The 17606-nt window shown below is 41.2% G+C and overlaps 2 protein-coding genes across 3 annotated transcripts; both read right to left on the reverse strand.

Annotated features, from left to right (window-relative positions):
• Window positions 1-1281: 1281 nt before the first annotated feature.
• On the reverse strand, window positions 1282-11935 carry sphk2 (sphingosine kinase 2). 2 transcript variants are annotated; one of them, XM_053432090.1, is made up of 9 exons: window positions 11784-11935; window positions 11539-11589; window positions 8594-10051; window positions 6516-6665; window positions 6307-6401; window positions 6041-6156; window positions 5375-5578; window positions 3625-5221; window positions 1282-3266 (listed from the first exon to the last, which is right to left on the reverse strand). In XM_053432090.1, exons 3-9 carry the CDS (start codon window positions 9054-9056, stop codon window positions 3204-3206), a joined length of 2688 nt encoding a protein of 895 aa, XP_053288065.1. In that variant the 5' UTR covers window positions 9057-10051; window positions 11539-11589; window positions 11784-11935; the 3' UTR covers window positions 1282-3203. The 2 variants fall into 2 exon arrangements, with proteins under 2 accessions (XP_053288065.1, XP_053288066.1); XM_053432091.1 differs by lacking the exon at window positions 11539-11589 and having other exon boundaries at window positions 11784-11933.
• Window positions 11936-12173: 238 nt separating this feature from the next.
• Window positions 12174-16555, reverse strand: rpl18 (ribosomal protein L18). Its single transcript, XM_053432133.1, has 7 exons — window positions 16462-16555; window positions 15716-15802; window positions 15497-15604; window positions 14652-14750; window positions 14387-14510; window positions 13743-13812; window positions 12174-12305 (listed from the first exon to the last, which is right to left on the reverse strand). The coding sequence occupies exons 1-7, from the start codon at window positions 16462-16464 to the stop codon at window positions 12230-12232; spliced, it is 567 nt and encodes a 188-aa protein (XP_053288108.1). The 5' UTR covers window positions 16465-16555; the 3' UTR covers window positions 12174-12229.
• Between the last annotated feature and the right edge of the window lie 1051 nt (window positions 16556-17606).

Raw genomic sequence — 17606 nt, forward strand, 5'->3', positions numbered from 1 at the left:
AGATCATGCTAGTTATTCACCTGAATAATCATATGTTACCGCTCTTATTTGTAATATTCCCCGTGTACTATGATGTTCATAAACTTTGTTCACTTTACATGGAGGTATGGGGGAACAAACTTTTGTATACATACAATTTATAAAGAATAAATTATATTTTGCTACTATAACTATAACAATAATAGATACACTGGATTGTTTGACAGTAATTGCACATCTTTCTAAGCAGGCACTAGGGGGATTTTTCTATTATCTATTTCAAAATAAGAGACTATTATCTACAGTTGATAGAATCTATTTTAAGTCAGGACAGTAAGAGAAAAGACATGAAATACACTAACCCAATGCATCAAAAAGAATGGATATACAGGTAAACCTGTAGAATGCAAAACATTCCATCAACGCAGTTGGTCTCTTTTGACGTGATGATCTCACAACAAAGCCTGAGCTTTTCAAGAGGATATTTAATTGTCTTAAAAACAGAAAACAAACTGTATTAAAGGGTCTTGGGGTTTGTTTATTTGTTATGAGTTTCCTGCCATATTTCCTTAAACCAAGGATTTTGATTCTTTCTGAGGCCACAAGACCGACAAATGTTTTCAGTTTAACAATAAACCTATATTTACAAGTAATTTACAAGAGTTATGCAGTAAAACTACCCCAGTGAAGAATGGCCTGGACAAAGAAAAGAGTGCAAGAATTATATTTTATTTCAGCTATTGATTTCCTTTCTTTATTATAGCGTGATTGAGACAGTCTTAATCTGTGGGTTGTACTTTAAACAATGCCATTAGATACCAAGAAGAATGTTGTAACTTCCTTATCCTCATATCACCTGTTCCCTACTGTTCTGTAAACGAAGATAAACTTATTGTTACATTTATTCCATACCATGTATAGCAACCAACTGTACATTGTATCTATTTATTTTCATTAATTTAGTAATAGTTACAATTGCATTACAGGGAGGCCACTACAGACATCTTAGTTGTATCATCAACTGAGGAGTAATATCAAATTGGTCTATGACACCATGGTCTGAGCTATGGCCACAGACCACAGTGTTTAGGGAAGTAAACTGTGATAACTAGTCTCAAACATCATGAGTACATGTTTGGCAAAACTCCATTCAATGTGTCTATAGCTCCCTTTACAAGGTATAGATACAAGCCTAGACTCAGTACTGTAATCGTATTGTGTAGCAGTAAGCACAGTGTCCTTGAAGTATAGACTAGCTCCAATGTGCATTCAAAGGGAAAAAAGAAAGAAGAACTAACAGCCTGGTGAGCAAGAGTTTTACTCCACATTTTCTGCAGTCAGGTTTGAACAGTTCATGATCAACAGCCAGAATTTACAGGCTTAATATACAAAGGCATTGATTTTTCCAGGCATGACCATGACATACAGTATGTTGACGATGACCCAAGCATTCAACACATGATGTTACTGATTGACACACTGCACATGCTAAAGATTTATCATTTGTCCAGACCTAGTGCATCAGCAGGTTTAAATAACAACAATCCTTCACCGGGCTCCAGGATCTGCTGTTTTGATTCACTTTATAATTTGGAAGCACTGGTGCTCTCAAGATCTTTTGAATTTAAAACTCAATCTTTCACTTACATCATCAGATTGGCTCCGCTCCTGGCTAATTCCTCTCTGTGCAAATTGTTTTTCCTCCATTTGATTTAGTTTCTAAATCAAAAGTCTAATCCAACGACACAGAGCTGTTTGACTTTATTGTTTCCTTTTTTGTCTCTGAAGCAGGATTTTTAATCTCTAAATGATTTTGTCGTCAAAGTCAGTTCTACTCTTCAAAAGCTACACTTGTTCCAACCGACACATTTGATCAATTTCATGCTAAAGATGTATCTATCTAGTTCTTATTGTTTCTGTACCAGGCTACTAGTGCATCCATTTTTATAGAACAAAACATTGTATCTGACTCTGCATGACTAAGTCTTACTGTGCATTCTAGTGTTGTGACTCTCTGTGCTGCTCCAACTCCAGTTATTGTGCAAAATAACGGCATTACATGCTACTTCACAGAGGCATGTACTTACACTTCCAAAGACAACAACTCAGAAAATAGTGATACATTGTAGACATAAAACAGTGAGAAGAGCTAATGGTTGTAATTCTCATGAGATTTCTTAAAAATCTAAAGTCTAAAACCAACGACAAAGAAGCTTTGTTAAGACATTTTTATGTTCAATATGCTGCAGTCTGGTATCATTGACATCATCATTGTGCATCCACTGGCTAAGAAAAACAAGCGAATGCAAGAATGTCAGCAATCGTTACCGATCAACGGTTCCATTGCTCCTTCTCATGTAATGAACCATCTTGATCTCGTTGCTTCACATCATCTCAGCCGCATGAACAAAATGGTCATTAAAGTGAATTTTATCCACATATTCTTCATTGATGCTTACAACTGAGCATCCCGCTCAAACATAATGTTAGGTAGATGGGTCTACCAGTTTGTCTGAGAATATAAACATTGCTTTTATGTAGAGGACGGACACTCCGATGGGTGGATGGAGATCAAGAACATTTAGGACTCTTGTCAAAGTAAAAAAGGGCAGAGGTACAACTGTACTGTCCAGTGTCAGATAAGGCATTCCTTTTAGGTCACGTTTTTATAATCAATACTTGGACATTGGGGGTTGAAGATGGAGAGTTGGGAAGAATTTTTATTGGGGTCAAAGCAAGCATGTATTTTATGTATTTGTATATATTTTCATGTTTGAGAACTCTCTCTTAATTGAATCTGACTCCTCTCCATCTCTAAGTAAGGCAAATCATCAGGTAGTGCTTTTCAGCATGCATACGCCTATGTATACATCCAACACATGCACTATCTCCACAAAAATCCCATTAACATTCGATTGTTCTTCCCTCTTATTATCCAGGACTGTGCAGTTTTCATGCTTCTCAGCGTACGCTGAGCATAATCCAACAGCTGTGCAATGAGGCGCATTTTCATCCATTTTCAAATTTGCTATTAATCCCTGCAGTCATGCTCCAATGATGTGGCTCGGTGGGTTATCCCTTTCATTAAATCCCAGGAAAAGCAGTTTCTGCAATCTAGGCTATTTTAAATCTCTCACACATACACCCCCTTCTCTGAGTATGGACGGCAACAGAGATTACATAATTCCTCAGCGTATCTGTCAATACGCTCAACCAACTCCTGATTAGAATCTGGTAATCTGTACTCCAGAGTCGCCGACAATGAGGCGGGCCATAGAAGCGTGAACCTGTAAAATATTGAGAGATCAGAAAAAAAAACATTATTACAGATGAGAAGTTTCACAGTAACTAACACCACAGAATTTATAGTACTGTAGAAAGCAGGGATGTTCATAATCAACCGGTCAACTTAAAACAGTAGTCAAGCAGCCAAACAAACAGCCGATGTTTATATAATGCAAATATGTCATTATGATCTTTATCTGGCTCAGCCATGCAAAGCATATAACGGTTACATGAGCAATGGATTTACATACGGGCGACGTAAATCACATAAATAACTGTCATATCACATCTAGTCACCTAAAGTTACTACACACACATCACACCACTTCAGGACCGAGCACCATTTTTCCTCTTTCTGACCTGTGCTTGAAGCGGCCCGTAGGGCACCAGCTCTCCATCCACAGTGAGGGTTCCTCGTGTAGACAGAGGCTGCAGCCTGAAGGCCCTGCAGCTAACATGGCTCACATACGGCGAGTTGACGGAGTGGTGGTTTCCTCTTTCCATGGCAAAGAACAGTCTCAGTAGAGTGGCTCTTGAGATCCCTGCCCTCACAAAGGTCAGGTGGATAAGTCCATCGTCAAACCTGGCCTGTGGTGCAGCATGTAGGTCAGCCCCAAGGTGGCTCTGATAAAGGGCCAGGACCAGGACAAAGTCCCCTTCAATGGTGACCCAGTCTCTAGAGGGAAGGGGTTGGTCGAGGGGGGGTAGCAAGTCATCCCTAGGAAGGTTTAAAGGCAGTGAGACAAAAGGACGGTTCCTATGGGTTCCTGCTGGCTCAGCAATGTCAAAGTTAAAGGATGAGGACGGTGTGCGTAGAGAGGGTGAGGGTGAGGTGGAGTTTGGCGTGTTAGGACGGGGGACAAGGTAGGACGAGGAGTGTGGAGAGGCACAAGATGGGGAAGAGGGCGGAGTGGGAGACAGAGACAGAGAGAGGGAGGGGAGTTTAGGGGGGAGGGAGTTTGAGTGGGAGTGTTGGAGGAGGGAAAGAGGCCTCGGCCGGGAGGCGTTCTGGTTTTGGTCAAAGGTTTTAGGCTTGTTAGAGAATGGAGAGTGACGAAAGGGAGAGGAGATGGTTAGAGATCGCTCACGAGCCACATCTAGTGGGTAAGGTTCTTTCTGGTAGTAGGTTCCATTCAGATCCATGTCCTCTACCCCATAGGATGTGCCAGAATCTGCATCTTCACCCTGACTGAGAGGCTGGTTAAAGAGAGCGTTGGCTATCTGGCTTGATGGGGCTGAATTCTTTCTTTGAGCCTTTCTAGGCTCCTGAGGACTGTCTTGGTAGGAGAAACCACCCTCTGACTCTTCATCTGCCTCTCGCCCCATGTCTACCCCATAGCTCTCTCCCAGCTCTCTCGCATGCAACACTCCCTCCCCCTCTGCAGAACCACCACTGCATTCCCTCACCTTCCTCCTATCCTCCTCCAACATCTCGCTGGAGTGTTGCTCTACAATTCCCTCCTCTTCCCTTTCATCCTTTATCCCAGCCAACCTTTCTTCCTTTTGCATATTGCATTCATCCCTTTCATTTGATTCTGAACTCGTCCCTGACCGCTCCTCATCTGCTTCCATCTCCATCTCCCCCTCCCTCTCTCTGTCCTCTGCCAAGCTGCTGGCCCTCACCACACCGGACCCTCCTCCTCTGGCCCTCCCTCTTCTCCTCTCCCTCTCTCTCTGCCTCTCCTCTTTTTCCCTCTCTCCCTCACCCTTACGCAGGCTTCTCTGTTCGCTGATGCCCATGTCAGAGCTGGTGCGATGAATGGGCGGTCGACAGAAGCCGTCAAGGCCTTCTGTGATACTACGGGAGAGCGGTCTCCTTGGTGGAGGAGGTGTGTCATCTGGTGATGTGGTGACAGCAGAGGGCGGCAGGTACGAAAGTCGACCCTTGTAGGATCGAAGAGAAGCTATGCGCACCAGGGTGCCGAGGGTGAAGCGGGCTGAACCCAGGCCACGATACCTGTAATGACGAAGATTTCATGTAAAGCTTTTGTTGTAAAAACTAAGTAATATTTTCCTAATTATAATATAATAAAGAGGATAATTATAGTTATGCTTAGATGGCCAAAGCCAACAATGGAAGTTGTTGAGGTAAAAGCAATCAGACACCAACCTCTCACTCTCTATGTCCACATCAGACACAAAGCCCCAGGCAACAGAGAGGAAAGAAAACAGTCTCCTGGGTGCTGCAGGACGACTGTTGCTGGAGGGAGCAGGGCTTGTTGTCACAGCGACCAGGTCCATGGGTCGGACACCGCCTCGACAGAGCAAAAAGCAGCAGTTCAAAAGGAGAGACTCCCGAAGGCACATGTCATACCTGAGAGATAAAAATGAGGCAGAACCACTTGTTAGTCAAGATAGCAAGAGAACTGTACATTCTTTTGGTCTAGATAACCAAGTGATGACAAAAACCTTTTTGTGTTTTTTTCCAAGAGCACACAACAACATGTGAGTATGGAACAAGGTTAATCTGATTTTGTGCAATTGAAATCGAAAAATCCATGTACCCATGACCTTTGAACCTCGGTCTAATCTATAAGCCAAGATAGACTTGTGCAAGGTCTAACAATGCTCTGTGTCTTGTGGTGTGCAATACCTTATTAAAACACAAAGTAAACATCATATCAGAGTTTTCAGGATGAAATAGATATGAACACTATCCTTAATTAGCACTTCATGCTTTGTCTGGGTCGACACTTTTCGGTTGGGCAGTAAGAAGTAGTTTAAATGTAAAAAAACACACATTTCTCTTCTTTATAATCATAAAACACATGCTTACCCTGCATTGTGGTTGATGGAGCCAGCCAGTGCATTCCCAGATCCACAGGGCAGAATGCCAACAGGTATCTTTATTGCTTGTTCCCAGTCTGGCCGCTCCATCAGCCCATTAATGACCTACAGGAACACGACATAGAGTATCATACTGATGCACCCAGTTTGACCCATACGAGAATGTGGTATAAAATGCACAGTACTACATAATTTCTGTGTAATATTTTCATTGAATCCCACCATTCTTAGTGCAAAGACAGAAGAATTACAAACCTCATGCAGCAGGCCGTCTCCAGACACAATGATGATGCCATCCCACTCTGGGAGCGATATCTCTCGGATGAGCTCCCTCGCGTGGTTCTGACGCTCTGAGACACATTACGAGAAGAAAATCCAATGAAGCTGAACACCTGTTACACATCTATGTGTTATCTAAATGTATTTATCTGCCTCGTGATGCTTCTTTGGCTGAGATGTGGTACCTGTCTGTATAAGGTTGTAGCTGATGTTGGCTTCTCTGATCATTGGCAGGATGTGGGTCTGACACCATTGCATCGCCTGGCCTCTCCCACTGAAGGGATTGACCAATAACAGTAGTCGCTTGGGACGAGGTAGCAGACTTCTTGAAAATTCTACATGAAAAAAGAAGGGAGAGCGAGAGCAAGTTAAAACAAAGCAAGGAACTAGAGGTTCACTGCATTTTCAAAGCCAGCCAACTGGGACGTAAGCTAAGCTGCCATTGCACAGTGTGGCCCAAACCTTTGAGTGCATTCAACTATTTGAGCCTTTTCTATTTCCCCTCAAAGGATTTACTTGTTGTTAGTCAAGAGAACTTCTATTAATCATTTAAATTCATATACATGGGCAAGGAAAAAGTCAGCATTCAGAATATAGAACATAGGAAATAAATAAAACACGGTATGAAAAACTAAAGCAACTGTGTGCAGAGGTAAATCATTTATTATCTAACTAGCTGCTGTGGGAGACACTGTACTCCTCTACTGTCTTATCTGTGTGGAGCTTGGAATAAGCAAAGCCATTCTACATTTAGCTCTAAGGTTTTGGTGTTTTATAGATGGTTGTCAATGGTGCAGGGAAAGAGATGACGTGACAACACCCTCAGATAATCCTGGATTATGCAACAAACGGCACGAAAGCAAATCAACGGAAAACACTAACCACAACTAAAGCGTCCATAAGCATTCACAGAAATGAGGAGAATAGTGTGACTAGGCAAGAGAATGAAACAGAGAGGCTATGAGTAAAGGCTATGTGAGCACAGTGAGTGGAAGAGAAACATGAGGGCAAACCGTCTGAAGAAAATAGGAGGGATTGAAATATGATTAGGCAGGAGCAGACTGAAGACAAACAGGCGGCTGAAGGAAATCGAAAATGACTGATATTTTCGGTAAAAGTCTGAGGAAAACTGACAGTGAAAGAGAACTAAGAGTGAAAGATTTAAGAGGAGGAAGGAGAGAGGAAAAGATGGGGGATGCTGGTTACCGAGATGATGCACATATAAACCAAGTGGAAGTAAACACTGAGTGGGACTTTTCTATCTGTTTGACTTTACAGGCTGAGGGATACAGTGGGAAGGGGTGGAAAGCGGCAGAGGACCCACCCTCTCTGTCTCTACATTTGATAGTGAATGATACAGACCGTGTGTGCAGGACAGATAAGGGTGAAGAAAGAAAGATGAGAAGGATTATGGATGAATGAACCAAAGGAAATGACGTTGTTAGGCAAAAAGCACAAAAGAAATCCTATCTAAATACGATACATAATACATTCCACAACCTCTTATTGTGTATTAATGGTAGTCCTCTTATTTTTTTCAGCGAGATGAACTTTAAAATGCTCAACCACTCGTGCCCTCAGTGAACTGTGCATACAGAAAGGTCTTTGGTCACTGTGACATTACGCTATGCTTAGCAAGCATTTACAAAGGAGGCATAAATCAAGGCAGTGAGAGGTAACATTGTGTGGTTACTGGTAGTAAACAACAGGAATTCAAGATTTGAGTCAGAGTCAAAAGTGAGCCACAGTAAATATTCAATTACAATGTTATCATTTTTAAATGATCACCACTGCTGCTTTAACACAGCCATTAACTACAAGTCTACAGTTTTAATGAACAAAGCAAATTCAAGGGGTTTAGAATTGCTGCAATTCAGCAGAAATTTTAAAAAGAGAGTTAATGAGCTATTGTTTTGAGCTTTAATGTTGATATATAAATATATAAAACAGTGATAACAACTAGTCATTCGATGACATCAGCTTGGCTGTACGATATTGTGGTGGGCATTTTTACCCAATTTTGCCATGTAAACCACAAAATGAATCAATAAATTAAAAAAATTGGCGGAAATATCAGCAAATGCATCATATCTAAAAACTACCAGCCGACAGTGTGGTAGAATACACAATATGGGTAGTTAATTGGCTACGTCAATGACCAGTTTGGTCCTATAACAAGTGAAAGTCATAACACATAGAAATAAGCCAAGGCATGACACAACATCCAAACTGGGAAAACCTGAATCTATTGAGAAACACTCACCTGTGTCAGCAGTGACGGTCACACCTCTGAGGAGACATTGCACGGCAGCCGACCACCTCTCAGCTTCAGGCCGGCTTTCTGCCAGGTAGGCCCTGACCTGCCTGCGCCGCGACACCCCTTTCCGTCGTTTCCCTGGTGGGTACCAGTATAGCACCAGGAGAGGGGGTGCAGGGGCACGGGGGCAGCTGCAACCCACTAGCTCCGAACAGGGCAGCAGGAGACGGGCTTCCTTCCCCGGTCGTGGTGACAAGCGCTGGATATGTATGTGGGTGTGGGTGAGGGTCAAGGCATAGTTTGAGGCCGGACCCGAAGTAGGGGAGGCAGCGGGGGAGAGCCCGCCTGGACCACCAGGGCTGTTGGGGCAGCTGTTATTGTTGCTGTTACTGCCTGATCCCCAGCTCGCAAACTGTCCATGGAGGAGGGCTTCTGCTGGAGAAGGTGAAGAGGGCTCTGGGGATCGCATCCTCTCCTCTGAAGTGGGCAAGGTTTATCAGGGAAATTACATCTAACAAATTAAAGGGAGGTTTTGTTATACGGTCAGAGATGTGAAGAGTGGAATATGTCTCCTCTAGATTTGCAGGGAAAAACGTGTTTGTCTGAGATCTTTATCACTGAAATCTCCAGCCAATCAGTCAGTGCTTGGTTTCAAGAAACATAGTCACAACAGACTTCCTGTTCACACCCGTCTTCATTTGATAAAAAAAGTATTAGTTCCAGTTCAAAGGTTCTTCTGTTTAGCGTATTTATCCAGTGAAGATAGGAACTGCCAGTTGAAAAGAAAACAGGCAACACATTCAAAGAGAACAGGACTTCAAAAGGAATTTTCCACTTCACGATTCACAAAGATTGCTTACATTAAAAAAAAAATTACAACACAACTTAAAGCTGCCAATTGTGATAACAATTTAAGGCGGCCGAGCAGCTGCACAACATTAAAAATAAATCTTTAAATAATTATAGAAAACTCTTAGTTGCATTGAGAAACTGATTAGGTATGAATAAGACAAATAAAGAAAACTTGCTTAAACAATGAGGCTACAACAATTAAATTAACGCATAATTAAAAACTGTAAAGTGTGGTGCATGGTAAGTGCTGTCCAAAATGTTATTGATGCCATAAAGATATGGTAAATTAGGCTTTTTCAAGACCTTCGATACCTCTATTGCTATCTTTAATCCCAGTGATATATGTAGGAGGCAGAAAGGAGGAGTGACTGGGCCAATCCTCTAGACAGTAGTGTGATATATTAAAGTTTCATTCAAGCTAATGCTGGTGCGTCACTTGTTTTTAGCGACTCTGCACAAGAGGAGGGGGAACACAAGGTCAGACAGATGGACACTAGACAACGAAAATCCAAAACAGGAACAAAACACAGACAAACAAGGAGACGGTTCCAGGTAGGTGCTTGTTTCACGTCATGAGTCAAGCCTCAAGTTCCCTCCCTAAGATCTCTGTTCCTGTATGAGGGCAAAGGAGGGAAAGACATCATTTTAAAAGTGGAAAAAAAAAAAACATCAAACTACACTGTAATTTTTGGAGCAGTTACTGTAGATAAGAGATTGACACAAAAGAAAAAAAACACACTGAAGTGTATGAATAGAAAAATGTGTGTCTCTCCAAGTTTACTTTGATTCCACAGTGCCAAGTAAATGAATGAAAAGAATAAGTAGAGCAGGACTTCCATGATAAGATACCACTACAGGGTGAAGCAACACAGGCTCCATCATAGCCCTTGACCTTAGGTGCGCCTTTGCTGCAGCACACAATGACTCAGTGTCACACATCCTCCAACGACATGCTGAGACACGACATTAGTTTGGACGAATAGTAGAATGAAAATGACCACAACTGGTTTGCATTCCGATGTTTGTCAAACAGGATTTGCAGACCGCGTCTCTTGCACAATCCGAGTCTGGGATTGAGACTTCGCAAAAATGCTGACTTGAGTGCTACTGGATTTGAGAGGTTTAACCATGTGCATGAGCTTGTAACAGTCTTACTGAACAAATATTTTCCTAATATATTAATTAGGTTCATGATCATGATTAAAAAGTAACGAAACAGAAAAAGTGAGCTATGAAACAAAACCACACCTCCCTGTGTCTGTGATGCATCCTAATACAGTGACTTTTATCACGATTATATGATTGTTAATCTATATGGATGAGAGTTAACAGGTATATTATGTCAGCAGGATCCAGTACATTAGACTTTAGTACGTCAAAGTACAGTTAGTGGAACATCACCAGTGGGACTTGGTGGACACCCTAAATTAATAAAGCGGTCACACAGTCAGGGAACAAACTGTGGTGCAGACAATATCAATACTTGGCTGATGTCCTGTTCTGATAAAACCCAGAAAAAGGAGCTCAGATGCCCATTGTTGAACCTAACGTCCTTGAAAAGCAGGGCGGGGACTCAGAATTAATAATACCAAGAGGCTAATTTCGTCTCCCACACAATGAGCTCGTTGTTGACGGATTGGTGGTATTTTAAGCAAATGTTTCTGTCGGCTTACACTTTGAGCTGAATGACACAATAACACAACAAACAGTGGGATAAAGAGCTCGTCCCTTAATAACACCGACGACCCAAAGTAAAAAAGCTCTGGAGGCTGAACTTTAACCCAACGTTAGCTAGCAGATTGACAGCTAACTGTACTGACTGTACTTCAACAGCCTTGGCTAGCTACAGTGCTAGCTGCTAAAGCGTTGAGGTTATAAACAAAGAAAGGAAAGAGGTTGAAATAAATGAAAACTAGTCGACGCTGTGTCAGAGTGATGACAAACGCCGGCTAATGTTGATAATGCTGTGAAGTGCCGGTTGACACCGCTGTGGCTGTTAGCCGGGGGCTAGCAGTTTTGCTAGTCAACATGTAGTTAACAAGTTCCAGCAGGATAATGTGACAGGAGAAATAGTTGGTATGAAAAACATCGGGTCTCACCGTGGGTTCAACGGAAAGCTCCAGCTGGACATCTTCACGTCTCATCGCTCGCTGGGTGTAATGAGAATCCAAAGTTAGCGCAGATAACGTTACATGGCAACGCTAGCTAGAGGGAGATATTAGATTCTGTGCAGCGAAGAAACGAGGACACGCAAAACTTCCAGGTTTGTGTTTACGCCCGAGTGCTACCGCAGGAGACTTGAGGCGATCAGGCTACAACAAAGAAACCATCAGCCCACAATTACCTCATGTTGTCCCCCCTCACGACGAGATAGTGGCTCGCTATGAAAACTGTGGCTCGGTGCAGGAAGTGCCTGGAGACGCAGGAGCAGCAGCTTTGAGCGGCGGAGAGGAAATCCAATGGCGATAAGGAAAACACTGCAACACCCACCGACATTCTCCAATCATTGACAGACCACCACTTCCTGGCCGAGTCATGTTTTTCCAGGAGATTCATATCAATGATGATCAAAATATTTGTCAAGTCACATCTACATTTCTTTCCTCTTACGCATGGGGAAAAAAAACAAACAAAGCAGAGATGTTTTAGTCATGGCCCATTACGCTCCATCCATGTAATCCTCTGATGTAAGTCAGTGTGCAAGCTGCCAAATAAAACCCAGGAGACAAACTCATTGTGTACAGCCAAATCTTTTATTTTTATCAGATTGCATGAAAAAATAAAAAGACATTAGTTCTTGTAAGCACGGCTGGCTCTGCGACCACGAGCCCTCTCGAACTTCCTGCCCTTGGAGCGGATGTAGGGCCTAGAGAAGAGAAAATAGACAGGTGTAAGATGATGGCAACACAAAACAAGTACGTGTATAAAGAGAAACTTTAGTGTCTACCAATGTCACAGTACAAAATGACCACAAATTCATCACTTAATGAAAGGATCAGTTAAAAATAAATTGCTGCTTTACCCGCTACACTATTCTTGCTGTGCCTGTTAAGGTTATAATTTCATTCAGATTATAATTTCCTTCAACCTCTGCAAAGAAACCACTTCTAACATTATGATTAAAAGGCTCTCTACAGAAGCAGCCACTAGATTAAACATTTTCACCTAAAGTAGTATTCTTATGTTAATTGTATTAAAAAGAGATCAGAGCAAACTGATTAAAGTTAGTTAGGTGTACCATAGCTAGTGTTAAAGCTTAGGACATAAACCAGATTATAAACAAGTTGCACACGTTTTGTCTTGATTATGCAGCACCTCACCTCTCTGCATAGTATATTTCAATCAATTTGTAGTTTTAATTAAATCATTCAGTGTAGAATAAAAAACCTAATTATCACCTTATTTGAAAATCACTCAAAGTGCTCTCCATTTACCAGAATAAAAAACATCCTTTGAATTTAGGGACATCTACCTCCTTATCACTGAAACTGGTTTGTATGTGAAAACAAGATCAATCACTTAATGATCAAGGTGAGTAAATGTAACATTTGACACCTAAAGGAATTGATACTTAGGCGAAAAAGTGTTGAGTTAATTAAATTACACAATTGCCAACTGATATTTCTAATTCTATTTAACCATTTATGTGTGCCTTTAGCATTACCTGGTATATCAAACCAATCATTAACATTAAAGAGTTGGTGGTTACACACAGTGCATTTTCTTAGAGATGTAGCAGGAGAGCAAACGAGACTATCTCTGATTGTGTCAGAGCTGGAGGAAGTGTGTGCTTTATATGTAATGACAAGAGACTCAATCTGTATTGTGATATTTCCTCCTAATTTTGAAATTAACTGTTAATATAAAGACTCAGGACTTATTTGCACAATTTAACAATTAAATTGACGACATTGGTAGATGATACCATTCTACTAAAGTGCATGGCAGAACCAAATCCGTTTTTTTTTTAATGTGCCACACAAGTAAGGTCATAGATAAAACTATCCTTTTATTGGCTTGTCAATGGTGCATTTATCTACATTAGGGAATATCAAGTGTCAATTTCACAATCTCTAAGATGCATGGACATTTGTGGACAGGTCCATCACTATACAGAATTATCAGACAACCCACCCCCATGTTAGACACCAAAAATGTTATAGTAATTTCCAAAGCTTTTTTCTCTAGTTTATGTGGTAGCCAGACTGACTGATCAAAGCCCTGGAGCAATATAGGAAATGGATGAGTCATCCTTAAAAATGTTGCTCTGTGTTTAACAATGCGAACTGAACTGTGTACATACTTGGTGTGGCTGTGAGGGGTTCCAGGGGCTTTTCCAAAGTGCCTGTACACCTCTCTTCCTTTGCGGGGTCCTATAAAAAAAAGTGTTATAGTGACATTCAATAACTTGTTTACCGCGTCACAAAAAATATAGGCAGAAAATCTTGTTCTTAAGACAACCTGAAAGTTTAGATATGGCTCTTAATAGTTCAAATCAATTGAGTGGAAAAGACAGTACTTGGATTGAAAAGTGATACTAAGTGCACCTGTTATAGTTTTCTCAGATTGTGCAATAACTTACACATAAAAATGAATAACTTATTTGGCCTCACAGAGGAACCACATGTATTTGCAGCTCTAGTCTCAAGTCAGAAAACCATAACGAAACATTACAATGTGATATTACAATAATAATGTAAACTAAAAGCAGTTTCTTTTGTCACCACTCTTCTTGCTTTTAGATATTCATCCAAAGACAATTTATTGACACTCCAAAATGTGCAAAGGGAAAATTATCCTGTCACGAGGGTGAACAATTGGAATCTTAGCCATTATGTTACCGGACAATGCTACGGAACTGCATTTGTTTTTCAGTACTTGATGCCCTGACACCGACAGAAAAATGACTCCTAACATTAATGTAATGTCTTTCTAATCCACAGTTACCTGACAGCAGCACTGTGCCCTGTCCTTTGGGTGAAGCCAAAGCCAGCTGGTCAAAGGTCATCACTGTACCGCCTGCCTTCAGGATTCTGCGTCGGGCACCATCTGTAACCCTCAGAGCACAGATCTGTAGACAACAAACAGGACATGAAGACTATTAAAGAGATTTCCAACAATATTACCACATTGAAGAATCCTCATGGTCAGATGGACAATATTGTTCATGAGAGAGGGAGGAGAAAAAAGAAACACTGAAAGGATGAGGTACCTTGAGCTTGGGGATATCCTGAATTCTGACATCATCAGTGACTGTTCCCACAACAACAGCGGTTCTGTTCTCACGGCCAGCCATCTTCATCTTACGAATCTGAGGAGGTAGAAGCAAAGACACAAATTCAGCTTCCTCTTCACTTTTGGTGAGATTGGTGACAAATATGCAATATATTAGTGGATGGACATAATATTCTTCAAATGGAAAACAATCCAATTCATTTCTATGGAGAGGCCAAGGAGTCAAATTCTATTTACACAAATTAAATCATCAAAATTTGAATACTAAGACCCAGTAAACCACCAAACTACCTGAACACAAATAAGGATGTACTAATACAAATCAGAAAATAGAATAACTCAAAAGAATTTGCCAAGGCAAGTACCAATCGGAATCTAGTGCCCCTCACGACGTCTGCATGAACTTCACTTCCTTCCAGAGATCTCATTAGGTAATTAATGCCCACTCAAATAACGCCAGGGATGCCATTAGACTAAAACTAATTTGTCATGTGACCAAACTCTTTAAATTTTGCATGTCACTTAATCTTGACAGTGACCTTGCTGACAAAAACTGACTGCTATAGTACCACTGTGAGCACTAGAGGGGCTGTTACATGTCCTTCAAGTTTAGGGACTAACATTCAGAAGCTATGCAATTATTTTACAATTACCCACTTCTTATTGTGATGAATTTGTCCCGATACAAACGCGATCACTATAAACTGTTTCCGCTGTACTAGAATTGTGTCTGGAGGCAGCACGAGATTTGACAGAGCTTCGCAAATCTCTATGGGGGAAAACCCTGTCTGAAGTTGAGAGGGTGAGAGAAGGGAGACTGACCAGGCGGGAGATAGAGATGGGAGGCCTGTTGGTCCTGCTCATGAAGAGCCTCCTAAGGACAACCTTGTTGAAGGAAGCATTGGAGCGACGTGCGAGGAACCTGTACAACTGTTAAGAAAACCAGAGGGATGGTTAGACATCTCACATAAGATCAGACTGATGGTATTGTGCTTAGATGACAACAGGTATCACTACAGCATGGTGTGTGTGTGTATTTACCTTAACCAGGAGCCTCAGATAGATATCCTGGCTCTTTGGCTCCTTCCTGTGTACCTTACGGTCCTTGTTGTGCCTGATGTCGACTCCCTTTATAAGTGAGCAGAAGCAAATAAACACAATTAACAACAATTCATAAGAAGGCAGTTCATACAGGCAAACTCATCAGCACTATTAGCGACCTGAGGAAATCTTACAACCAAGCTACGTTGCTGGAATCTCTAAACAATCAGTCTTAACCTGACAAATTCAAGATATGACAGATTTCATGAGCACATGTGCGTGTGGACATGTTTAAACCGGCTAACGAAAACAGGCAGTTCAGCATGTAGCACAGGAAGGTCTACACGTTGACACTCCGCTGCTAACAGCTAGAACGAACCGAACCGCAACAGACCCACTGTTACTGTACAAGACTGAACCTAATATTTACAAAAAAACACTAACTCTAAAAGGTAAAGCAGTCGGTGGTTTTTATTAATATCCCGCTCTCTGAAAACACTTCCACAGCTCATTTCTAGCGAACTTCAGGGAGTGTAGCGGCTACACAGGGCTAATGTAGGCGCCGGGCAGGCTGAGCTAACATCAGTAACACGCTCAATCTTCATGAAAATAACCACAGAGCTGCTTCACAAACATTGTTTCGAATCAGTGACGGTAACTGTTGAGCCGATGTGATGTTTTAACACAGAGGATGATCGTGGATCCTCAGTGTATCGTGTTTAAAATCATAGACTAGCGACACCTACCATCTTGGACTCAGAGCGAAAAGGGAAAAGGAAGAGCTCAGGTCTCGCGATAAAAGATGTTGTGAAATCTCGGTAATCTGATTGGCTGGGGAACACGCGGTTCCTGCGGGTTAAAGTAAAATAAAACATGTGAGGATTTTGGGATACTGCCCCCAGTGGCGGAAACAGCGAGAGAGACACAGGGTAATGTGGTGAATCATTTTGATTTGTTTCATACACTTATACTGTTCAGCTCAGTCATGAAAACACATAACCTATCCACCCCTCCAACTGTCTATCTATCTATCTATCTATCTATCTATCTATCTATCTCTAGGTCTCTTTTTCCGTTTATTTTAAGGAATCTGAGCAAGTAGTCCAAACAGCTGGATCTATTTCATTTTTCATAATTTTATTTGTATAATTTAATATTTATTCATGACTTTCTATGATTGGTTGCTTTGCCGTACTAGAGTGTTAGTGGGTTGATTTTTCTCCAAAGTAAAACCAGTAGATGTGAAAAAAAAAGTTATTTCAACAAACACCTCCATCCACTCTTATGTGTTATTCTGTTTTATTGGTTATCTGCACCGTACCTCACAGAGCCTCTGCTTAACTTGAGTGGTACATTGTTCTCTAGTTTTATGAGGTTTTTGCTTTCAATTATACACAAAGTATTTCGTGCAGATTGTTCTTGCTAAATTTTTCAAAGATTAACCAAATACGAATATTAAATTCAGAATGTAGGCTATAAGACATACAATGAATCACACAATTACACAATTTGTCTCTAAAATACAAGGTTCTTAGGAAAGATAATAATACAAAAATGTAAACAATATCTTATTAACCTTTATTTAAACAATATATGACAACAACAATCTTAGTCAAGTACTGAAACAGAACGACAGGTTAAAAAAAGTTCATTAGCTCTACTGATCTTTACATCCTAAGAGGAAATGACGAATAAGTTCATAATCAGGATGTTGTGTTATGTACATTTACATACAGTGTTCGTGTAGGGAAGTTGAAACAAAGAGAGCCATCACACACCAACAGGAGTGTACTGATCAGCTGATTCCCAGAGATTTATATGAATCCTCCGCAGCTTCTTAATGTCACCTACTGACTCTGCAACTGAACTCTGGCCTTAAAAAATTCCCATC

Source organism: Pleuronectes platessa, chromosome 10, assembly GCF_947347685.1.
Source record: "Pleuronectes platessa chromosome 10, fPlePla1.1, whole genome shotgun sequence".
In the NCBI taxonomy this organism is placed as follows: Eukaryota; Metazoa; Chordata; class Actinopteri; order Pleuronectiformes; family Pleuronectidae; genus Pleuronectes; species Pleuronectes platessa.

What these genes read in the sequence shown, in the direction of transcription:
- sphk2 (XM_053432090.1), bottom strand. Translation starts at nt 9,056, where the DNA reads ATGCGATCCCCAGAGCCCTCTTCACCTTCTCCAGCAGAAGCCCTCCTC. An exon ending in GAGACGGCCTGCTGCATGAG is followed by an intron (nt 6,157 to 6,306) that starts GTTTGTAATTCT and finishes GTGTTCCTGTAG; the next exon opens with GTCATTAATGGGCTGATGGA. An exon ending in ACGGGCCGCTTCAAGCACAG is followed by an intron (nt 3,267 to 3,624) that starts GTCAGAAAGAGG and finishes AATATTTTACAG; the next exon opens with GTTCACGCTTCTATGGCCCG.
- rpl18 (XM_053432133.1), bottom strand. An exon ending in ATCTGAGGCTCCTGGTTAAG is followed by an intron (nt 15,605 to 15,715) that starts GTAAATACACAC and finishes TTTTCTTAACAG; the next exon opens with TTGTACAGGTTCCTCGCACG. An exon ending in AGGATATCCCCAAGCTCAAG is followed by an intron (nt 14,511 to 14,651) that starts GTACCTCATCCT and finishes TGTTGTCTACAG; the next exon opens with ATCTGTGCTCTGAGGGTTAC.